Raw genomic sequence first — 26435 nt, forward strand, 5'->3', positions numbered from 1 at the left:
AAAGTTTGACCTCAGACGAATGTTACAAAACCATAAAAGATATGTCTAAAATTGAATCTCCTGGAAGTGATGATTTTTCTAGTGAGTTTTACCTACATGTATGTTTCTGGGATTTGCTTGAAAATGTTTTAGTTTGATTCTTTAAATTTCGGATATTTAAGTGGTCAACTTTCAGCAACGCAATCACAAGCAATAATTTCTCTTTTATCTAAACCTCGAAAAGATCCAAAGCTTATCAAAAAAATGCCGTCCAATAACATTATTAAATATCGATTACAAATAGGTACAAAGGCAATTGCCAAACGAATGGAAAGTGTACTACCAAATAGGTAATCATCCAACAGCCTTTGTCAAAGATAGATAATATTGGAGAAACATACGTTTAGTTGTAGATATGCAGCAGTACACAAATGTGTAATGAATAGTATTCCTAGTAGGCCTATATTGCTTTTTGCCGATTTGGAGAAAGCTTTTGATTCCGTTGAATGGCGTTTTCTTATGGCAACAAAATTATAATTTTGGTCCAAACCTGCTTTCATGGGTAAAATGTTTTTATTCAAATATTAAAAGTTGTGAAGGGGTTTTCCACTACTTGGTTTGATCTGACGAGGTGTTCGCCAAGGATGCGCGTTATCAACAGCAAGATGCGAAAAAGCAATATACAGCATTGGCTGCATTGTGGGGTGTTTGTTTTTTTTTTTGGGGGGGTTGGAACTGCAGGGATTTGAATCCGGGACCTCTCGCACCAAAGGCAAAGACCTTAACTACCCAGCAAACACACAAAAGTTATATTTTGGCTTTTGGTTTAGGTAAAAACGTTTTAATAACATTAAAATGTTGGGTTATATAAAGGTCATGATAACGTTTTAAAACGTTTTGTATGAAAACACACTACAACAATATTTTTAAACGTTTTCAAAAAATGTTATTGTAAGCTATTTTTTGCAAACATTTTAGCCAAATATTGTATCAATACTTAAATAACATTATGTTAAATATTTGAACCCAGCAAACACAGAAGTGTTCTTAAAATGTTTTTTTTTCAAAACCTTTTAATAACATTTAAATGTCGGGTTATATAAAGGTCATGAAAACGTTTTTAAAACGTTATTGAAAATATTTTGGGCAAACATTTTTCGCAAAATATTTTTCAACCAAAATAACATTCTGTTTAGAATGTTTTGTATCAAGTTTTCAAGAATGTTTTTGGAATGTTATTAAAACGTTTTTATACCCTTTATATAACCCGACATTTAAACGTCTTCTGTAAAACATTTTTGTTTGCTGAGCAGTGGATTACCATAAAATGTTTTTTAAGGTTATGAAAACGTTTTATACTCTTAATATACCCTTTATAATAACCCGACATCTAAACGTTCATTTCTGACAACCTTTTATAACCTTTTGCGAATGATGTCGAAAACGTTTTGTGTTTGCTGGGTAGTGTGCCACACTGCTCCACTTATTTTGATACTGTTTTGTCAATAGCGTATTGTGTACTTCTTTAGTATACATGCTCTTTCAATTCCAGTGATTAATGACAATTTTGCCATATTATTCGGCTATCGCACGGTCATCTCAAATTGAGGTTCTACCCGCAAAGTGCATGTTGTGTGTGTGCGTACAGCTGTCAAACGCATGCTTAAATTGCCGTGCATGCTTTGCAAGAGCCTTCTGGCGCGTTGCTACAAAAGAGTGAGAAACCCCAGACAACAACAACGCACTTTTTGGGCACACGTTTGCAGGGAGGACCCTGTTTTGGTAGCAAGATGGCAGATCCGTGCAAAACCATTACAAGTTGTGGTTAGCATCAGGAGGCCTTTGGCACGATTTAAGGGATCTGGAATGAGCGTTTTGAGCGTTTCGACAGTATTTTTTGTGGGACATGAGAGCACATCAGACATATCGATTGCATTCTGAATACGAAGAATGTCTTTCTGATATCAAATAATTTTCATTTTTTGAAATTCATGATATAATACAAATTTTATGACAAATTATTAAAATTTGATATTTTCCACATTTTTGATATATAACAGTCCTCAAGTAAATTTTATAAATCTAATGATATATTCTTAAAGTGTATGTAGCTGGGAGGAAAAGCCGACGATCAATTGAAAATTTTGACCTTTTCGTATTGAAGATATGGATTTTTTTTTCCCCAAAAGACCTAATTTGTTTTGGTGTTTTGGGGAAAATCCATATCTTCAATACTTAAAGGTCAAAATTTTCAATTGATCGTCGGCTTTTCCATATTATGAATTGCAGACGGTCGAATCCGGATTCGCTTTTGGTAAATTCATTTTACCCATTCATTACTTTTGAATTTGAGAATAAGGGATCAATGCTATACATGATAGAGGGCAGCATGTCAATTTTTTTAACGGAGATCAGATGATAAGTATTCAAAAGAGGGCGGCATACAGGGTTAGCTAACGGTGACTCACAGTACGGTCAAAGACGATAACCGTTAAAAAATCGATATGCCGCCCTCTATAGGTAAAGCATTGATCCCTTGTTCTCTAATTCAAAAGTAATGCATGCCAAAAATGAATTTACCAAAAGTCGAATCCGGATTCGCCGCTCGTCAATTCATAACGATATTATCAGATTTATTAAGTTTACTTCGAGTACTGTTAAATATCAAAAATATAAATTTTTAATCATTTGCCATAAAATATGATATGTATTACATTGCGAATTTCAAAAAAAGCAAAATTATTTGATATTAGGACATTCTTCGTATTCAGCAATGCAATTCGATATGTCTGATGTGCTCTAATGTCCCACAATAAATACTGTCCAAAGGTTCATACCCCACCCCTTAAGGAAACAATTTGTTCATTTTAGCATGAAAATTGCAATTTTTTTCTCGCGCTTCGCGCGCATCAGACTTCTGTCCCAGTAAAATATATTCTTCAGAAATCACAAACAAATTAGGATAGTTTTAAATTCAAACTACATACATGTAATTGCAATACATTAGTGTTCTTTTGTTTTATTGACTTGTATTCATGATTGTTATGAACCATTAACATATCTCATAAAACACAGTTCATATAAAATATTACAAAAATATTTATTACAAATGTACAATCATAATTATAATCATATTATTAATCGGAATGGGCAATAGAGGCACCTCGTGCAATTAAACAAATGTAACTTTTTTTTTAACTCCCTGAGCACTACCTGCCGATCTAACATTGCCTCTGATTGGTCAATTACATATCTTCATTTTAATCACCAATCAGAATGGACCTTTGCAAATAATTCACCGCAATTTTTTTTTGTGGCGAAATTATTCTAACAATGTTGCCGATTGGTCCAAGTGATAATGACAACTTCTTTTTGGCCAATCAGTAGGTAGTTCTCGTGGGATTTTGGCTTGCTCAAGCCAGATTCTCTACTGGTACTGTTTATTGTGTACTCCTGGATCCAGAATAGCAAACTTTTTTTTAATTAGTAGGCAAGCAACGGGCCAGTTGAAATCCATACACCCTATATGGAAAACATGGAGTGTGAATTTCAAATCGTCATTGGGCAGGAAAAACTTATGTAAATTTTCACTGTTACTCATTTGGCAAAACAGGGAACAGTAAAAAATGTCCAATTTGAAGGTATTGTCATTTTACAAGGAAACAAAAACTACGTAACTGTTCAAAGGTGTTGTTATTTATTAATTCAATTTTGAACTCCAATGAAAAAAAGAAAATGCCTTCAAATTTGACATTTTCCTGTTTTCTGTTTTGCCAAGTGAGTAACAGTAAAAATTTACATAGATTTTAATGCCCAGTAAAGAAATGGAGTTGCATAATCAGGTAACCCCATTTAAAATTCACAGTCCTTGTGTAGAAGATTTAGATTGTCTTCAATAGGCGGTGTACGGATTTCAGTGTAACATGCAGATCATAGAGTAAAATGTGGAGTGGCTCACAAAAAGGGATCGAGGACCACGCCAAAATTTTTGTGTCTCATGGCAGCTACACATTGTTATATTTTTTTTCTTTCTACAACCTAACCCTATCTATTTTGTAAACTTAGTCAAATCATAATCATTTACCCTCTCCAACGGATGTCGACTGCAGATAAGTTTTGACTTTTTTTTGGGTTAAATTTCATGACCATATTTAGAATCAGCATGACAAATGCATTAAAATGAGTACAAACAAGCCTAGTATTGGTTCAGTGGTTCTTAAGATAGCTATTCATATGTTAAGAAAATATCTCAAAACTTAGGGACTTTTTATGGCTATGGCGCATAGCATTAAAGGATCATTCAGAGATCCGTTGATATCCTATTTCAAACCAGGGTGTTGACCATGTTTACAGGTCTTCTTCCTGTATCAGGGTTCCTGCACTTTGAAGCCTTTAAAATTTAAGGAATTTTCAAGGAATTTCAAGGTCCAAAAGCATGATTTTCAAGGACTTACCACAACACAAAAATCATGATGCGGCTCTCCATGCGGCATGTATTAACAAGTGACAGCTCCTCTCCACTCTCCAATTCCAATTTTCAAGGACCTTGTGCAAATTTCCAGGGCTTTCAAGGCCTTGAAAAGGTGATTTCAAATTCAAGGACTTTCAAGGACCGTGGGAACCCTGCTGTATAGATGTAGGGCGGTCTACTGGTTTTATAAGTTCTCTTTGTGGAGAGGCAAACACAAGGATTTTAATACTGTGTTAATAAATGGATTAACCAAAACAAAATCAAAACAAATAATGGTTTGTCATAGCTATTTCAGATATTAACATGGTTAATAAAAATAATATTAGAATTTTGGAAAAAAACATCTAATACTGGAATTAACTGGAATACTGCAACTTTGCTACATTGCCTCTGGAACCACCAGATTTCATCAGGCAACTGACACGCTGGAGTGGTCACGTGATGACACGATAGACGACTAGGTATCATGTTGATGGCCTGGTCCCATGCATCAGATAAGTTAAAGCGGAGTCCCCCACTCTTGTTTAGTGGTGGTTGCTCAATACGCCCATGGCTTCTTTATGCCTCTCCTATGCCACTGTTCCTCATGATCCAGAATAACAGCATCCTTGTTTTTAGTTGACCAGTGACCAGTCCAGCGGGTCAGTTGCCTGCCTGATGAAGTCTGGTGGTTCCAGATGCAACATGGCAAAGTTACACAAAGTAGTTCCGGTAATAGATTTATTCCAAAATTCTGTTTACAACTACTGGATGACTACGAGCATTCACTCATCTAGAAAAAATTGTGACGTGTCATGTCAAAAGGAGACACTTTTGGGCAGGATCCTAAATTGAGAAATAGCCAAAAATCTGCATGGGGGTGACTTTTTCACAATTGGAGTTTGTTGCGAATTTGTGATGTTATTAATGTTAAAAATATTGTCTGATAGTTTCACACCGAAAAATAACTGGCATCTTGTATTTTTTTGAGACATTTTTCAAGGTAATTCCTACTCTCAACATTGTCAATAATATTTTGAAAGGCCGATATCTCAATTTCCAATTTTATGATACCATAACTTGCGAACTTAATATCTTCGCTTAGTAATGTCCGATTTTGTTGAGAAAAACAGCACTGTGGAGCAAAACATCTCCTTATTTAAGGTATGTAAAAACCTCAAAATTGATAACCTGCCCAAAAGTGTCTCCTTTTGATATGACACGTCACAATTGTTTTTCATATCTTGCCAAAGGTTTTACAAAAATAATACTAACAAGCAAGCTGCGTACATTTCCTGGTATGACAATAAAAATTGGAATGAAAACTACAAAAAATTCTGCTGTTTTACAGAATAATGGTACTATAATTTAATGTGGACTCCATACCCTTCAATGTACAGCATAAATCCAATATAATTATACTATTATTGCACATTAAAATCATCATTTTAATAAAATCTATTGGACTTAAACACATATATCAATAAAACTTGATGGAAATCAGGTTTCCTTTTTCCCTCCTAAAGATGAGGAGGTAACTAAAAATGCTGAGATGCACAAAAAACCAGAAAAACCCATACAGATATAATGCCAAAATATTCAGGTATTGAAAGCGACTGCTATCTGTGCAGTACCGCGTGCGGTACTGCACACTTCGCTCACAGTCCCGCATGCGGAACTGCACCTTCCGTCACGCACTTCAAGCATGCGGGACTGCACATCCCGAGCGTGCATTCCGCATGCGGTGATGCAGGTCGGGATGTGCAGTACCGCATGCGGTGATGCAGGTCGGGATGTGCAGTCCCGCATGGGGAACTGCAATATTTTTGGGGGATGTGCAATATTTTTGGTGTTTATCCGCATGGGGATGTGCAATATTTTGGTGCATTTCCGTTAGGGGATGTGCAATATTTTTGGTGTTTATCCGCATGGGGATGTGCAATATTTTTGGTGCATTTCCGTTAGGGTAGGCCTATGTGCAATATTTTTGGATTTTTTCCGCATGGGGAACTGCAATATTTTTGGTGCATTTCCGCCAGGGGATGTGCAATATTTTTGGTGCATTTCCGTTAGGGTATGTGCAATATTTTGGGTTTTTTTCCGCATGGGGAACTGCAATATTTTTGGTGCATTTCCGTTAGGGGATGTGCAATATTTTTGGTGTTTATCCACATGGGGATGTGCAATATTTTTGGTGTTTTTCCGCATGGGGAACTGCAATATTTTTGGTGCATTTCCGTTAGGGGATGTGCAATATTTTTGGTGTATTTTCCGCATGGGGAACTGCAATATTTTTGGTGTCTTTCCGCATGGGGTACTGCAACATTTTTGGTGTAGTTCCGCATAATGAACGGTTTTTGTTCGAATGTCCGCGTCTTGAAATGCAATTATATTTCGTGCAGCCCTGCATGTGGGGTGAACATGTTTTTTCGCATGTCCTCATGAGAGAATCCGGGAGGGAATGCAAGACGAGTTGTATGCCCTACAGTTCGGCGTGCGGCGGTGAAAAGGTTTTTGTTGTTGTAGTTGTTGTTGTTTGTTTTTGGTTTTATTTGTTTTGTTTTTTTTATTTGTAGGCCCTGCGGCGTAGAAAATATTATCACATGCATATATAAATTTCTTTAATATTACTATCGTTTTACTTTGACTATTAGCCTATTGTGAGTTTTGCTTCATTTGCTGTAATTAAAAGAAAGTGTTATAAACTTGAAAGTCTATAGTATTTTATTATATTAAAAATATTATCGCACGTCGCTTAATGATAAGTGGCTATTGTGATGAATCTATTTAGTGACCATTGTAATAAACTTGACATTGTGTGCATTTTATTCATGTTAGAAGCTGCCCAACCTTGTCAATCAAATACTTCATCTATTGTGTCCAATACTTAATCTGATAAGTGATCGATGTATATCGATAAAAATAGGATCAAGATCATGGAATTTTAGACAATCAATGATCGTCGCATGTATCCGCATATTCGCATGTAGATATGAATATTAATTCAATATTAGGCCTAGGCCCACTATCGTTTTACTTTCCGTTTCATTATTTGTATTTAAAGAGAGTCTTGAAAAGTCTTGTCCGAAAGGTCGGCATAGTATAGAAATCTAGCTAATAGTTATTGTATGAAATTAATTTTATTAAAATCAATTTCACACGCCTCTTTAATGGTGACTATTATATATTCAACTTGACGTTGTGACCACTTTCTATTAAAGTTCCAACGGGAATTTCTCAAGTGGATCGATTATCAATTTCACGGAGGATAATAATTTAATTTAGCATGATGAAATGTATATACTATTATATAATCAACTAATAATTGTATTTAGCATGATGAAATGTATATATTTACCAGGTATTAAAAGCGGCTGTTACCGCATGCGGAACTGCACCAAATATTTTGTAGTTCCGCATGCGGGCATGCGAAAATAAATTTTCACTAGTCTAACCAATGCCTAATTGTACCAAATATTCGCGTGCCTCCATATTGTCTTGATTATAATAATATGACCGCTTTCAGTATATTGTATACATTTTATGCACACACAAAAAAAAATTAAAAGGTTTTTTTTTAATCTTAAAAATTCTTCAGGTAGACCAGACAGACCTCCCGGGGGGGGGGCAGTGGGGCACTCCCACTTTGGAGGTGACGCGTATGTAGGGCTGTTAAGACCCCCCTTTTTCAGCGTCGCTGTCACCCAAAGACCCCATATTTTTTTACGAACACATGCTCTGTCACCCGAAGACCCCCTATTTTTCCATTTGATCTGTCATCCAAAGACCCTTACAAGTTCAATTTGAACAGCAACTTTCATTTATCACTGATTTTGTTACTTAAAAAAAAAAAAAAAAACCAATGAAATTTGAAGCCATTTAGACCCGGCATTTAGAACTAGAAATTGATTTTCGAGGTTTTTAAGGCGCTGTTTTGGCTCTCACCCAAAGATTCCATTTTATAAAAAGGTCATGTTCTCACCCAATGACCCCATATTTTTTACATTTTGCTCTCACCGAATGCCAAAAATCATGCTCTCACCCAATGACCCCATATACATTTTGCTCTCACCGAATGCCCCTTAGTGCGAAAGTGTCAGCCCTACACCTATATCCATTTCATATTGAAGTGCCCCCACCCCCCGGGACATACCTGTGTGCCCAATACTGACTTGGTCATGCTGTGATAAACATTAAAAGTTGTTTTCTGATCTTGCCGCTGCTATTGATGCGCATGCATCGTTTGAGATCAGTGTGAATTGATGATTGATCCACTTGAGGAATGTCCGCTGGGTTCTTATAATAGAACAATATCAAGTAGATTTATAATAGTCACTAATCATCATAAGAGGCGTGTGAAAATGATTTGAATATAAAATTGTGTACATATTTTAGGCCTGACTCTGCCGACCTTTGGAGAAGACTTTATTTTTTAATTACAACAATGAAACTATATGCAGAAATTTGGAACAAGACTTTCTTCTTTAAAAATTTCAATAAATAAAACATGTACAACATACTGTAGGCCTACGTATCCGGAACTGTGCATCTCGTCTTGCATTCCCTCATCATGCGGACATGCGAAAAAACATGTACCGTACATCCCGCATGCGGACCTGCACCAAATATATTACATTTACGCACGCGGACATTCACATTAAATGCATGCGGAACTACACCAAATATTTGACAGTTCCGCACGAGGGCATGCGAAAATACCGCATTCGGAACTGCACCAAATATTTTGCAGTTCCGCATGCGGACATGCAACAAAATAGGTATGACAAAAATTTAGTAGGCCTACATTCGTGGTGAAAAATACGTCAGGCTCTTAGGTGTTTTTACTTTTTTTAGTAATTAGTTTTAGACAATCAATGATCGTCGCATGTAATTAATGTCGCATTTTTGTATTTAAAAGAGAGTCTTGGAAAGTCGTGTCCGAAAGGTCGGCATAGTATAGAAACCTACCTAATAGTTATTGTATAAAATTAATTTTATTAAAATCAATTTCACACGCCTCTTTAATGATGACTATTATATATTCAACTTGACATTGTGACCACTTTCTATTAAAGTTCCAACGGAGAATTTCTCAAGTGGATCGATTATCAATCAATTTACGGAGGATAGTAATTTAATATAATTTAAATATTGCACATCCCCATGCGGAAAAACACCAAAATATTGCAAATCTCTAGCGGAAATGCACCAAAATATTGCAGTTCCTCACGCGGAAATATACCAAAAATATTGCACATCCCCATGCGGAAAAAACACCAAAAATATTGCACATCCCCTGCCGGAAATGCAACAAAATATTGCAGTTCCCCACGCGAAATACACCAAAAATATTGCACATCCCCTGAGCGGAAATGCACCAAAAATGTTGCAGTTCCCCACGCGGAAATACACCAAAAATATTGCACATCCCCTAGCGGAAATGCACCAAAAATATTGCAGTTCCCCACGAGGAAATACACCAAAAATATTGCACATCCCCATGCGGAAAAACACCAAAAATATTGCACATCCCCTGGCGGAAATACACCAAAAATATTGCACATCCCCAACGGAAATGCACAAAAAATACGGAAATGCACCAAAAATATTGCCCCCTGGCGGAAATACACCGAAAATATTGCACATCCCCATGCGGAAAAAACACCAAAAATATTGCACATCCCTAAGCGGAAATGCACCAAAATGTTACAGTCCCGCATGCGGTACTGCACATCCGACCTGCATTCCGCATGCGGGAATGCAGGTCGGGATGTGTAGTTCGCATGCGGGACTGTAACGAAGTGTGCAGTACCGCACGCAGCGTACTGCACAATTCGCGTCCCAAAAATAGTTCAAATATTGATTGATATAAATTTGGTTCACCTCAAATTTGGTAGTGATGTCAATGCTCTTTCACGGTTGCATCGCAAGCTTGCCAACCAACTCGCCCCAGCACGCGTGCGTGTACACTCATGGCGTTTAACTTTACGCGCGCGATTCGATTCTGCGGCGAACGAAATACACACATACGTCACTACCAAACTTAAGATGAACCAAATTATAGATATTTTTTTCCAGTTATTAGCAGGAAGGACATAAATCAGTAAGATCAGTTTAAGGATTCAATCATATTTCACTGTTGTTCATCACCACACTGACACAAGTTGTTAAATAGCATTTATTGGAACAGGTTCATCAGGTTTGGTAATTAACAAATGAAAAGTTTTTGTTTGTCAAAACCAGTTGAAGAAACTTACAGATTGTAGACCCCCTCGTCTCTGTTCATAACTCCTCGCCCCCTTCTCCTGATCTGAATTGATTCTTTTATCCATCTCGCTTTCTCTCTCTAAGATTTTTGCCTCCCCCCAATTGATAATATGATTAGCCCTGGCTCTGAGTCACGTGTTTGATCCACTGTTGGAGACTTGTAGCAAGACTAACCTAGCTACCGGAAGTGATATAACTTCCCGCCAGTCATCAGCTGTTGGATCATCACAACAACACCAAGCTTCGAGAAAGTCAGTGGTGCACTGACGAAACTGTCAGCAAGAAATGTAAGTTTCTTCAACTGGTTTTGACAAACAAAAAACTTTTCATTTGTTAAATAGCAGTCACATGAGAATACAAGTCTGCTTACTAATATACATATTACGTAAGAGAGGTGCAGTGACAATGTCACTGCACCTCTATTACCGTTCTCGCTTTTTGCACATTCATAGTTATATATATATTGATCATATTCGTAGTGTCTTGCTCGAGTGAGGACAAAGTGAGGACAAGGCGATGTTAATGTAATAAAATCTTGTTTACTAACCAGATTTTGACTTGTGTTCTCATTGTGACATGTTTGCATAAACAACAGTGAAACATGATTATCCTTTCTACCAAACACAAGCTAAAGATTGTCTATTAAATTCACATGATTATTTCATATAAAATGTCAGTTTAGTCCTTGTTACTCAACATTACAATTACAGCTTGATTTACAGCTTTTGTGTGATTCACAAAAGTAAAAGTAGAAACAAACAGTTGTGCTTAGAAATAAGTAACTGAATTATATTATTCTTTGCATTTCAGGCACCAACTAATTTTATCGCAGGTAATTTCAGCCGACTCAACTGATTTTATACATTTTTAATGGGCTATTTCAGATCCATATACCCTTAGGCCAAAAAAAATATTTGTTTGTTTGTCCTCCACAGCTGTGGATGAGGAGGTGCAGGCGGGAGGATTTTTTTAAAAACATTTTTTCCGGATTTGGCGTATTTCTGGACCTAGCTAGAGTTCAAAGCTACAATCATTCATGGTGACTTAAAGTTATAGTTTTTATTAATGTCATATGCAAAGTTATATAGTTTGTGTTCATGTCATAGTCTTTTAATGATTTCAAAATAGATAAATCCAATGTATTTTGAATTCATTAAATATAGACTATGACATTAATACAAATTATAACTTTGCATATTGAAGACACAAAATTTGGGGGGCTTTTTATTTTCAACCATCGAACGATCCTAGCATTTTAGCTCTAACTAGACCGAAAGATACTCCGAATCTAAAAAATTAATTTCATTCATTAAAAAAAAAAAAATTTAATTGGTCAGGCCTTAAATTGAGAAGCGGGCAGTGGAGGACAAACAACAATTTTTTTTTGGCCTTATAGAAGACATGATCTTAACCTTCCAGGGAGTGTAAATTTCAAATTATGGTTACCTGAATGGGCGAATCCGTTTAAAATCTACACCCCTGTGTGGGAGATTAGGCCATGTATTCCATAAGGGGGTGTATGGATTTCAACTGGAACAGTCCAATCATTCAGATGAAATCAATTTCAATTGAGTTGAGATACATTCCCAGGAATACATTGCATGTATTGGTCACAGGTTAAGACTTGTTATAGGTCTACTTCTATCATTGATGGAATACATGTATTACAGCTTAGACTGAATAGAAGTCATGATTTGCTGGGCCCTTTGTAGAAGCATCAGGTTGCCTTTGATCTTCACTTTGCCTTGGAAGAATGCCTGTGTATTCAAAAGATCAAAATATTTGAAGTCAATAAAAATGGAGATCTTGTTAACTTGGATTCCACAGAGGAGAGAGAAAACAAAGAGTGTACCACCAGTCAAAGTCCCCGTGTATTGTATACGGTGAGTTCTCACATATTCATGAGGGCCGATTGTTCGATCGTGCCGTGTCAAACAATCACGCCAGCGCTGTGTGCCTTCGCGTATAGAGCGTTGCGTGCTTTCGCGATTACGCGATAGACCATGAAAATACCCGGTAATTGCGTAGCAGTCTCGTCTGTCGCATTTCATGGAACAATCGGCCCTCATTATCGGATGATGCGGAGACTTTGACTGGTGGTACGGGCTCTGTTTTCTCTGCCCAAATTTGATATTTCTTGAAACATGTATTTTTTCACTTGAAACTGATAAAATACAAAAATGTATGACTTTTTAGTTTTTCCTCTTATTTTTTCTTGATATAAAATCACTATTTCACTCTTTCTAACTCTAAAAAGTCATGTGGCTCAAGCAAATTGGCAGGAAAATAATGCTTGAATGCTAAATATTGTGATTACATGCACAATTCGTGCCACGTGTCTAACGCACCAACAAACATGTGTAAACGCCACACAGTTTTTTAGTTATTTTGATACAGATACAGTTTCTGCAAGCGCAAAAGTTTTACTGTTTTAAAATATACGGATGTTTTGTACATAACTTTCTGACCGTTTCTTACTAAAACATTGATTTCTCAGAGTTCACTTTTGACAACATTGTAAGATTTTTATGACAAGATAACTCAAAAAATATGCAATCAAAAGGTAACATTTTGCAATATTGTTCAGAGCACATCAAAATCTATGAAGGTTTTCTCATTTTTTTAAAAATACATTTGTTAATCAAAAATATACACCATTATGTGCAAATTTCAATATTTTGACAAATGAGACCAAGTTCCAAAATATTCATAAATATGCAACTAACTTCACAAAAAACTATAGAGCAGATATGGTTATTTATGAATTTATAAATCAAGCTAGAGTTTTCAAATAACATGTGAGACTAAGTTGTGAGACCAAGTCATGAGACTAAGTAGAGGGTGACATTTGAAAACTCAAGCACAACTAATAAATTCTTGTAAGCCTATTATGAGAAAAATCCAATCAATCTTAGGTTTATTATGTTTTCAGAATAAATAGCATTCATATACATGTATGCAAATGCGGCTACTGTCTGAGTGGTGAATTAATTGGACAGCTAGGTTATGTACAAAGCCTATGAGGTAAGATTCTGAAAACATGTTAATGAAGGTAATCAGATATTGTGTGCAGGTTGCAGAATGGATTAATGATTTTGCTTCCGTCAGCCAAGCCAGCCAGCCATAGAAATGTATAGCCAACCAACCTTCTATATGCAGCATAACATAAGCTCCCGTAGGGCCAAATAAGCAACATATTAATGAAGTTAATCAGATACTAGGCGGTTACCCGTATTTGGCGGTTCTCGGCTGTCGCGATTACCTGGCTGATGGTGACTGTACTCACCAAGTTTTATGCCCATAGGACAGTTTTTACTAATTTGACCTCAGATGACCCCTTGTGACCTCGAAATGACCTTCCAAAATTTGGCTCTAAATGTTGACTGTACCCACCACATTTCATGCCCATACGACAGTTTTTAGTAATTTGACCTCAGATGACCCCTGGGTGACCTTGACCCACTAACCAAAACAAACTTGTTCCGTCTTAGGTCAAGATGCACCTACCCACCAAGTTGCATGCCCATATGACAGTTTTTACTAATTTGACCCCTATATGACCTCTGGTGACCTTGACCCACTAACCAATACAAACTTGTTCTGTCCCGGGTCAAGACACACCCACCCGTCAAGTTTGAGGAACGTGCGACCCCCAGTCTCCGAGAAAAACAGTTTTACTAATTTGACCCCTGGATGACCTTGACCCACTAACCAATACAAACTTGATCTGTATGGGGTCAAGCTGCACCCACCCACCATGTTTGAGGAACGTGCGACCCCTAGTCTCCAAGAAAATAGGCGGACAGACACACACACACACCCCCACATACATACACAGATGGACAGACGATGCGTATTATTATATAGATATATATTGTGTGTAGGTTACAGAGTGGATGATGATTTTGCTTCTGTCAGCCCAGCCAGCCACCGAAGGGGACAGCGTGTTGGCACCGCATGCGTAAAGCGCATTACGCAGACATGTGATTAGGGAATTCCCAGAATGGAGGAAACTTGCGAGCGGAAGCAGCGTGGAGTGAAGCTTCGCCCCTCACGGCCGGGGTCCAGGGGCCCGCTTAAAATTTGTCATAAAATTTGTATTATATCGTGAATTTAAAAAAAAAGGAAATTATTTGATATCAGAAAGACATTCTTCATTATTCAGAATGCAATTCGATATGTCTGATGTGCTCTCATGTCCCACAAAAAATAATGTCAAAACGCTCAAAACGCTCATTCCAGATCCCTTAAGCAAATAAAGGCAAATCATGCAAAAGTATAAGTATTAGCATGAAAGCACAATAAAATGCAAGCGTAACCTACAATCATCGAAATAAGTCTTTGCGTATAAATAACGGCAAACTCTCACCCCCTCTCCCCCGTTCAATGTTGAGAAATGCGAATGTCTTCAGCGGTTCCCAATGTGTTCCAACATTGATTGATGGGGAGAGGGGAAGGGTAATTCATTGTTGTAGATGTCATGCTTGTTCCCAGGCAAAATATACGTCATTTCCATGATCATATGAAATTCTGCACGGAATTTCGACAGAGTGTACCAAGCGTTCCAAGCAGCGTTCGAAATAGGGCCGGTCAGCCGGCCATTGGCCTGTAACTTTTTGGCCTGGCCGGTAACTTTTCTGACTGGCATCTAGTTGCCAGCCGGCTAGCCGGTAACTTTTTAAGGTCAAGCCCGGCTGGCCGGTAACTTTTTGAGGCATATTTCGAACACTGGTTCCAAGGTTTTATTTCCAAGATTGTAGCTCAATACAATATGGGCATGCGAATTAAAAGCAAATAAAGGCATTATAAATAATACAGAAAATAATTAGAAATAATACAAATATTGGAACAAAATATGAAGAAAAAAGAAAGAGGCTAAAAAGAAATTCAAAAAAAAGACAGATTTGTTAATAAAATTTCCAGTAATTCTACCTGTTCAATGATTTTAGTGAACACTTCCATTTACTCATCTAGCGGGTACCCATGCAGAATGCGGGTGTCCCGCTAATGAATAATAAAGCATCAGTAACGTAGCCAGGGGGTAGCTGCCCCCTATGAGAAGTCTTGTCTCTCCCTTCCCTACCCCATGGGATGCTGGCTGCCTAAATAAATGCATTTTTTGTACTTTTTAGCCCATTTTTGATTATATTCTTCAAATTTTGTCCCTTAAAAGTTAAAGCCTTGCCCCTGTTGAAAAAGTCCTTGCTATGCCACTGTAAATCACATACCAACCAATGGATGAGATGAAATAAATGACATGATCACAATTTGGATCTGTATAATACAGGTAGCAAATGCATCAGCTTTGTGAGTAGTATAACCCTGCCTTTGATCTTAACTCTTCGTTCTGAGTAGGCCTGAGTAAAGAGTGACAAAGTGATGATATGAGGAGAACATCTTAAAAGTGCATGGATCTTATGGAATATAATATGTGACCGTTAAACACGAATGAGCCGTAAATTCCCTAAATTGTATTCTGAGTTACAGTGTAAATTGTGTAAGAAGGTCGTATTCATCGGTAACTTAAGCTGGCAACGACATTTATCTCATTTTGATAGTCAAACACCAATCAATAATCCTATTGTTGAAGTGGATAATAAGCTCCTACCTTAGATGGCTATAGAAGTTTTAATAGCTCTGGTCTTTGTTTGCTTTGGCTAAATCCTGTTCAAGTGGTGAGTTACCAGGCATTGTATTTTGTATGAGGTATGATTAACAATTAACAATGAAAGAACTTTCTTAAACCTTGTTGACTTGGGGATGATTTGAAATGACCGCCAATTATGGCTGTTTGATATTCATTGCCAGCAATGTGGAAAAAGAGACATATGGAAAAAAGAAAAAGGTATAATTTTGTTGAAGGAGCAAAGTTTAACAAACCATAACCCCCCTTCTGTAAATCGTTTGAAGTCAAATGATATACCATTTTAAAGCTAATGATGTATATTTTCTAAACATGAAATAAAACAAAATTGACCGGGGGAGGAATTTACGGCTCATTCGCCGTGAACGGTCACATATACTGGATGCAGAATGTATGGAAACCCTAAGAACTCTCAAGATTATGTGGTACGTCTACGAGTTCTAGTATACTTTGCTGTATTAGTTACTTTGCAAAACATTATAGCTGGGATCAAAGGGGGTCGAGCCCTCCCCCCTCCCCAAGCCAGATGGTTTCTGCACATTTAGCACCACAGGAAAGGCAATTTCAGAGGGTAAAAATAACATTTCAAAGCTCCTGGCTTGTTTTACACTTTTTAAAAAAAGTGCTTCCTTCTTTCAAAAAACATGCTTTAAAGTTTTGAGTTTCCTATACATTTGTGCACAAAAAACACTCTTAAAAAATTGGGGTTTTTTTTGGTTTTATTACATGACCAATATGGTTGATGTTGATATGTGAAGCACAAAAATAGGGCAATAATTGGCCTCGCATCCACTGCACAGGGACTTTAATTTTGATACATGATCTGTAGTAGGCGAGACGAGATCCGGGGGATGGGGGATAAATCCCCCCAATATTTTGCCAGGGGGATGGTCCATACAATCATCCCCCAATGTTGAGACCTGTATATGGGTTTCTGATCAAATTATTATTATTATTATTATATTTGGCCATTTTAGCCCTAAAATTGCACAATTTTCCGCACTACGCGCAAATTTATCCCACTTTTCCACCATATTTCATCAGTTTAGCTTCAAAATGGCAAAATTTTTCGCGCGCATTTGTTCAACAAACTCAATCTGTCGCCAAAAATTGCTGGATTAACTATCCTTTTATTTTCCAACCCCATCCCCCCCAATGTCAAAAAAGAAATCTACGCCACTGGCATAAATTTACATCATGTACCAAGAGATAAGATGATATGAATGTATTGATCATAATTTGGATCTATACAATGAAAGTAGGAAGGAAGCAGTTTAAGTATTTTGAAGACTTGCATAACCCTGTTTCTGATCTTGATCGCTCCATCTACAACAGGCATTAAGACCCACAACATTCTCATCTATCAAGGCACAGTTCTTTAACCCCAATACATTTGTACATTCATTGAATGACCTTTGAAAATTTGGGTATTAAAACTCATACTCAGCAACTTGAGGCAAAATTTTGCACTATGAGTGTTTACTTGAGGTTATTGAACTATGCCATTGGGATGAGGCCATTGTGGTCCATAGTGAGGGTGATAATGGAGTAAAACAATGACATGAGGAATCAGCCATTGAGAAATTAATTTGAAATGTACCGTTTCTGGTCTGAGTTGACCCATAGCCAAGGCAATAAAATCTTCATCCTCCACTGTCAGGGTCACATCTGGTTTCACACCACCTTTTGGTTCTCCACGGTAGACGGACGCTCCTTTCTTCAAATCAATAGCTACAATGAAAAAAATAATATCACATGCTAATATTCATCATGAAAAAAATATCTCTTGGAAAATTAGGCGACAAATATTAACACGGGAGAGCATGGCTCGGTGGTTAGTGTTCTCGCTTCTGATGCATGAGGTCTTGAGTTCGATTCCTGGTGTTACAAAACTTGCTGGGATATTGATTTGAGAAGAAATGTTTTAATTTAATTGTTAACATCTGTATATTAAATCCAGACTTCCGCTCTCCCCATGGTGGATTTAGACTTAAATAAGTCTAAATGAGAGAAACCTGTCCTTCGGAGGGGGGTTAAGTAATCGGCTCCATGTACAGAAGATCCAAACCTATACATGTAGCATGTAGCTCACAGTCAGTTTCAAAAAGAGTAGGGTGTTAACACCTGGTTGTTTTAACCCATCCCAATGTTCAAATGGAAATAAGCTTCATAGGACTTTCTTGGATTATCCAGGGTTGTCAAATCAAATCAACATGGAGTGAAAATTGGGTTTGTGTTTGAGGCTATAAGGCAAAAAAAAAAAAAAAAAAGGTTTGTCTCAAAGCTCGCGCGCGCATTTGTAAAATCGTGAGATTTGGAAAAAAAAAAATGCGGAATTTTTTTTTATTTCAAAATTTTTTTTTTTACTTTTTCCAGATTTTTTTCTCCAAATACCATCGTGAGCTTTGAGACAGACCATTTTTTTTGGCCTAATACACCTTTAAATGCAGCCCAAGATGGAGAAAGGCTTTCATAGAGCATACATGCAGTGCCACCAGAATGACCTCCTTTTAAAGTCCAATTTCATCCAAAGACCCATGCTTTTACCACTTGTCACAAAACAATCTTGGTGTTTTTTTAAATTATCACCCAAAGACCCCATTCTTCGTTAACTAGTATAATCCAATGACCCTATTGTTGTGATGAGCAGGTATTTCTTTACAAAGTTTCACTAAAAGACCATAACTTTCTGCATTTTTCTTTGATAGACCCCCTTTCTCTCAAGTATGTCACTGAAAACAGTCTTATTTTTACAATGTAATCTGTTGGAGAAAGACTCCTGGACAGAAATTGCTCGAGACACAAGTGCCTCCCCAAGAAAATTGTGGTATGACAAAAATGTCAATGTTTTACCCACAACTAACTACAGACGAATCACAATCAGTCAAATCTCAGCATCACCCGATAATGAGGCCGATCGTTCCATGAAGTGCGACAGACTAAACTGCTACGCACATAGCGCTTATTTTTACAGAACGGAGACATGCAGCACTCTATTGTGGATACTGGCATGATTATTAGACACGCACGATCGAACGATCGGCCCTCATGAATATGCAAGAATTCATAGCATACAAAGCAGGGGAATTTAACTGTTTGTGATTAGTCTATGGTTTTACCATTACAGACAAAAGTTGACTTACTCCACTGTGCAGCCAGCTTCTTCTTCACATTGATGTTGTACAGGAAGACACCTTTGAGTTTCTTGGTCATATCCGGAAATTCAGCAATCCTCTTCTCAATTTCAGCAAAGATCATGTCTGACTGGACCTCTGGACCGCTGCTCTGCTGATAAAATATTATTAAGAAATACAACAAGATGATCATAAACCGAGACGGCTGTCAAAGTCAAGATGATAGGTTTTGCAAGCAGGCAGATCAGAACCTGCCAACTAAGTCGACCAGCAACCTAACAATTGGATCTGTGATTGAAAAGGCTGAGAAAAAATCTAATAATTAAAGGCATTCAGGGGGATAGTTTGTTTGCCAAAATAAGGCCAAAAATAATTTCTTTGCCATTTCACCATTTCTGAAAAACAGGGTCGGCTGGGTTTTTTTCCCTAGCAAAAACATGTTAACAAAGACAATATATCTCTACTGTACTTCACTTCATTCATGATTTAAAACAATTTGTATATAGCAACTATTTAAATAAATTTCAGTTTGTCAAAAACTCTGAAAGAAAAAGAAACCATTTTCTGGAATTTCCAGGGTTGATGATTTTTTTTTAATCGATTATTTGATTTAAATCAGAATTTTTTTTATTTAAATCAATTTTTTTCCCCAAGAACTGTTATACCCCATGATAAAGTCAAAAGAGACCAGTGGAATGCTAGACATAAAGCACAAATCACAATCCTATCAGGTATTTACAAAAAATTAAAACATGTTTTCAGATGTGAAAATTTCAAAGAAAACATTTAGTAAAATCATGGGAAAAAACCTGTTGAATTCTGCACCTTGAAAATGATTTTTTTAGCAATAGATAAAATGAAATCATAGAGGTATTTAATTGTATCCAAAAGGTGTAGAAGCATTACAAATGAAGTAAAACAGTCAATTCAAGAAAGAAATGAACTTAAATTTATCAAAAATGGTAAAAACTGACAAATTTGATTTAAATCAGTGATTTTTTTTTAAATCATCTGATCTAAATCGTGATTTAAATCATGATTTAAAATAAATCAATTGATTTAAATTGTGCCAACCCTGGGAATTTCCAAAATAAGGGTCAGTATTCTTTTGTATGGTAAAATGTTTTTTCCAGATTTTCATGATAAGGGTATGTTGGTAAAGGGCAAACAATTCATTTATCTTTTTTAGATATATCTTCTTAAAAAAACATTTTCCAATCAATTTCCTGCACATATCATTCCAGTGACAAATGAGACCTGTTCTCACAAAATAAGAGAAAAGTTACAAATCTTTATTTGCAAGTTACAGTCAGATTCATAATCATTGAATCACAAGCTTTAAATTAAAAATGATATACATTGTATAACTTGCCAGGATCAGGGGGTAGCACTAGAGCAAAGCGCTCCAGAGTCCACAGGGACCCCGAACTTGCAGAAAATCTGAAAGTTGGGGGTCCGAATTGTATTTTGGTGAGGCAGAGTTGCACAAGTGCAGCATAAATAGTATGTCTGAGGTAGCGCTAGATTGAAAAGCTGGGGGTCTGCAGGGACCCCTGAACTCGCAGAAAATTTAAAAATAGGGGGTCCGAATTGTATTTTGGCGAGTTCGGGACCCCCAAAATGCAGCCTAGCGCTACCCCTGGCCCAGGATTGCTAAATCACATGGTATTCAAAAGTCGGTATTCAAAGAGGAATTCTTTTGTTTTCTATTGTATTCTTGCATGTTCAATGGGCCATCTTCACTGGCGAATTTCCGTTCATTTTGTGAGCACAGGTCTCAAATTTGCATGTTTTCTATTAAAGACCTTGTTCCCAATAATAGTAATTGCTGAATGCCACTGCACTGTCTTTTATCAACATTGATATCTTTGAGAAGGTATTTATGGTGGCGCTCTCAGCAAGCTGCACTCTTATTTATGGGCTCCGTAAAAACTACTGATTTTTGCATCATTAGTGGACTTTATTCGTCTTTTAATGACATTCTTTTATTACGTAAGTAAATCGTCATTACTGATTGTATACTGAATCTGAACATTTTCAGCGTCATATGTAACTTTGAACTGTTTTTAATATGTACTTCATTGTAACATAGCGTGTATACGGCGATATACTGTGTGTACAGACATATATCATCATTAGACTCTTATCCAGTCTCGTAGTTCATACTTAGTTATCATGAAGCCTCGTCTTTTTTATAGCAAGACTACCTTGTTGGACGTGAAGCAGAAGTGTGATGAACAGTATTATACTCGAGTTGATCAACAGCTATGGACTAGATTAAAAGAACTTAAGATTGCCAAGTTAACAAAGCGGGGTTGTCGTGGTGGTAGGAAAAATCGATCTATTGAAGTAATCACTACCAATAGAATTGGTACCAAATCTTTGCCTGCTGAGAATAGCGTCTCGTCACCAAGACAACGACAACTTGTCAAAGTTCCAATTAATCCGGTGGTACTGACAATTTGCGATCCGATAATTTTCCAAAAGTTCGGTTCGCCACATGGAACAACAGGTCTATGAAACGCAAGCGGAAAATCAGCATCAATATGTGACCTTATTATTGATCACAAACTGGACATTCTCGTAGTAACTGAAAGTTGGCTCACTGGAGATGCTCGCGATAACCGTGCGTTAGCAGATATTTCCAACACGCTTCCTGATTATGCTGTTTACCATAAACCTCGGAAAGATCGCGGAGGAGGCATCAGTGTGATTCTTAGAAAGGGGTTTGAAGTCACTGAGAACCATAGTGATTCATTCTCTTCGTTTGAACTTATGGATTTGTCTGTGTCCTCACATGGGCAACAACCTTTCAGACTATTGTCTGTGTACAGACCTCAACCATCGAAGCGTAACAAGCTGAAAACTTCAACATTTTTTAGCGAGTTTGCCACATTACTGGAGACAATTTCCATCGTTCAATGTCGCGTTTTTATATGCTGGAGATTTTAATTTCCATATGGATGATGAGAGTGACCGTGAGGCTCTACACATGCTTGATCTTCTTGAATCAGCGAGTCTTCGTCAGCATGTGACCGAGGCTACGCACATCAAAGGACACATTCTAGATCTCATCATTTCTCGAGATACGGAGAGTCTAGTAACACAAACATCAGTTCACCGTGGTCTTCCATCTGACCATTATGCAGTCAAGTGTGAACTTGATGTTGCACGACCTAATGCAACGAAATGTTCTGTCCGTCACCGACAACTAAAGGACATTGATCTTAGTGCTCTTCGTGATGATGTTGTACACTCACCACTCATATTGACACCTGCTGATGATCTTGACGAACTTTCTGAACAATATCACACCGTCTTGCGCATACGATTCTTGATAAACATGCTCCCGAGAAAACGCATGAGATTACCTTAAGACCTCATGCACCTTGGTACGATGAGAGCCTTAGAAATGCCAAAAGGAAGAAGCGTTCTTGTGAAAGAAAGTGGAAAACATCTGGTTTGGAGATTCATAAGCAAATCTTCCAAGAAAGCTGCTGTGACTATAAGAAACTTCTTGATAGTGCTAAGACAAAATACCACAAGTCTGTCATATCAAACTGTGATCAGAAACAACTGTTCAGTGTCATCGACAAATTGTCTGTTGCACAAAATCCAACAGTGCTACCATCAAATGAATCTTCTTTAGATCTTGCAAACGAATTTGTGAAGTTCTTTGATCAGAAGATTCAGAAGATAAGAACATCACTTGACAACGCTTCTGTCTCTGCTTCATCTGTTAATGTGGCTGACAAGTGTGATTGCTCTCTCTTGCAATTCCAGGAAGTTTCCGAGGATTATGTCCGCGAAATTGTGATGCAGTCGTCCAAAGCATCCTGCACCCTCGATCCGCTGCCAATCTCGCTATTCATGCTCTTGGTTGATGATCTTCTGCCTGCCATTACAAAGATCGTCAATAAATCTCTTTCAACTGGTTACTTCCCGGACACCTATAAGGTGGCTCGCGTCAAGCCTCTTATCAAGAAGCCTTCTCTCGATTTGCGAGGACATGACAAACTTTCGTCCAATATCAAATCTCCGGTTTGAATCAAAGCTGGTCGAACGCGTCGCTGTGAGACAGCTTCAAGCTTACTTGAAAGATAATGGACTTCAAGGCAACAAACAATCTGCCTACCGGGAAGGCTGTAGCACAGAAACCGCACTTCTCCGTGTCTGCAATGATATTCTTCAGACTATAGATAAGGGTGATGAAGCAGTTCTGGTTCTGCTCGACTTCTCGGCCGCATTCGACACTATAGACCATCATGTGTTGATTGCGCGCCTCGAGGACCGATACGGAATCGGTGACAGAGCATTAGACTGGTTTGCATCGTATCTTAGCAATCGCAAGCAAGCCATTGCCATTGATTCCGTTGTCTCTGATCCACTCCCATTGGATTGTGGCGTACCCCAGGGGTCGGTTGCGGGACCCGTTATTTTTACTTTGTATAGTGCACCGATTGAAGATGTTGCTTCCGCCAATGGAATCCAGTGTATGACATATGCAGATGATACCCAATTGCATATCTCTATGAAACCTTCGGACAGAGATGTTTGTATAGCTAAACTTGAACAGTGTCTTGTTGATATAAAATCATGGACCATTCGTAATAAGCTCCAGTTAAACGATAGCAAAACCGAAATCGTTCACTTTACGTCGCGGAACAAGAAGACAACAGCAATATCTGGTGTCAAAGTAGGCGATACAACCGTTAAACCTACTTCTTCAGCTCGCAATCTTGGCGTTATCTTAGATAACAAACTCTGTATGACAGAACATGTGAATAACGTTTGTCGCAATGCCACTCATGCCATCAGAAGCATTGGGAGAATCAGACATTATCTTGATCAAGTCACCACCAAAAAACTGATTCACGCATATGTCACCTCGCACTTGGATAATTGTAACTCGCTTCTCTACGGACTGCCTGACTGTGAGATCATGAAACTTCAAAGGATCCAGAATACTGCGGCAAGATTGGTAACGCGTACAAAGAAGTATGACAGCATCTCTGAAATTATGCGCGGACTCCACTGGCTTTCCATTCGCCAAAGGATCGCATTCAAGATCAACCTACTCACATTCAAGGCCCTTAATGGACTTGCTCCGCCGCACTTATCAGAACTCATCACGCCAGTATGCTCCATCCGTTCACCGTTCATCATCACAGAACCTTATCAAACCTCCTACTCGTCGTCGCAAGACCGCCTATGCACAGCTATCCTTCATGAAAGCCGCTCATAGAGAATGGAACAATTTACCTCAGCATGTCAGGCTTGCCTCATCAATTGACGTTTTTAAAACAAAACTGAAAACCTTTCTTTTTAATCAATGATTGCCTTTGTATATATGTATGGCATCTTTTATATCAATTTTTGTGTGTCATCGCTTCCGTGCAATTTGACAATATTTACTTAGTGTTTCACAGCTGGTTCTGTGTACGTGTCTAAATTTAATATGTTTTAATATGCATGCATCTCACTAGTTATTTGATTATTCCTCATTGCTTGTATGTAATATGTAATATGTATAGGGATGCTGGAGCGAGGGTTCCCGCCATTCCGTGATGCACTTTCTTTTTTCTTCGTTTTTTCTGCGGTCTGGCGAAATCAGTCCCTCCAGTATTTCTGTTTCTTTGAAATTATTTTTGTGTAGTTTTAAGACTGTATTTTATGTACCGGTAGTAATTTGTAGTTTTAAGATTGTATTTTTCATGGTTTGTAAAGCGCCTTGAGACCCTGTTGGGTTAAAGGCGCTTAATAAGTGCGGCTTATTATTATTATTATTATTATTTATGAAAAGCGCAGATATCTCTTATCCACCTCAACCCAAAATTGGTCAGCAGAGGAAATGATTTTCTTTAACCAAGCTAAAATTGACAATATAAATCAAGTCATACTTTATATTTGAAACATTTGGCTAGTCTCCATTGCATTCCCTATCCTATTCAACAACATACCTGTTCTTCTGCAGCTTCCCCTGCACCAGCTTTGCTGACTGCGTGCAAGTCTACATAGGCACCTGATATGACAACATCACCAGTCTCTGCAACCTGTAAAATCAATAACAGATTACAAAGTATATTCTTGTACCACATAAGCAGAAGTCAATATTCCATTTAACGTGGGGTTGATGAATGTGTTGTCTTCTTATTTATTTTTATTTATTACACACATTTATATGGCACTCTACAAAGCACAGAGCTCATATACCCCAAATCAGTCTGAACAGTAGCATTCCAAGTCAAGTGTCGGATATGTACCCTAAAAGCCACAAGATTTATAAAATATAGGCTCTGTCGGACATATTAAAGTCCTTGAACGTGACAAAGGTTCCAAAGTCTGCCACTTGTGTCGCTTGGAGTCAGTCGAAGTGGTGTACGAAGTGGCGCACCGTAATTTTAATAATTTTTTTCACTTAAATCTTGAACAAAAAAAGGATTAAAATACCCAATCTGGGCCTTTAAAAAACCTTAAAATCCAGGAGCTTCCGGGCGCACTGCCCCCTGGACCCTCGATAAAGCACCACTGCGCCTTACCCTCTATGCACACACGCTACCTCGCCAAGTCCTCCCTTGGCATGTTGGCACTTCATGGTCACTAAATTTTTCCAGTTGGCACTTCAAATAAACTAGTTGAGAAGGCCTGATCTAAATCCACCAATGCTGAGGTCATCAGTGCTTGGGCCCCAGTACTATAATTAGAAAAATTTGGAAAGTATGAAACAAGTCTCCAAGTATTTCTACTTTATAGTATTGGGGCCCGAGCACTGATGAAGATCTCAGCATTGCTGGATTTAGATGTTTATGCTGACTTGAAACTTTTCCCAAGTTTAAGGGACTTATGTCTGACAAAGCACTTTACTTGGAACTCTACTTGCAACTTTTACTTTGTGTGTCGATGTAGCAACCTGACCTGGATACAAAAGGTTTAGCAAAGCAAACATGAACTTGGAATACAA

General features: G+C 37.7%; 1 protein-coding gene across 5 annotated transcripts in view; it reads right to left on the reverse strand.

Annotated features, from left to right (window-relative positions):
• Nucleotides 1-10853: 10853 nt before the first annotated feature.
• Nucleotides 10854-26435, reverse strand: part of LOC140171549 (peroxisomal multifunctional enzyme type 2-like) — a 50533-nt gene continuing 34951 nt past the window's right edge. For 2 of the 5 annotated variants that reach the window (XM_072194822.1, XM_072194819.1), the window contains exons 19-23: nucleotides 25435-25527; nucleotides 19484-19628; nucleotides 17941-18071; nucleotides 15925-16053; nucleotides 10854-12453 (exon numbers count right to left, since the gene is read on the reverse strand). In XM_072194822.1, coding sequence (XP_072050923.1) covers nucleotides 15958-16053; nucleotides 17941-18071; nucleotides 19484-19628; nucleotides 25435-25527 — 465 coding nt within the window. In that variant the 3' untranslated portion in view covers nucleotides 10854-12453; nucleotides 15925-15957. The remainder of the gene's footprint in view (nucleotides 12454-15924; nucleotides 16054-17940; nucleotides 18072-19483; nucleotides 19629-25434; nucleotides 25528-26435) is intronic. The other 3 variants (XM_072194821.1, XM_072194823.1, XM_072194820.1) reach the window with 3 other exon arrangements.

Source organism: Amphiura filiformis, chromosome 15 (genome assembly GCF_039555335.1).
Source record: "Amphiura filiformis chromosome 15, Afil_fr2py, whole genome shotgun sequence".
Classification (NCBI taxonomy): domain Eukaryota; kingdom Metazoa; phylum Echinodermata; class Ophiuroidea; order Amphilepidida; family Amphiuridae; genus Amphiura; species Amphiura filiformis.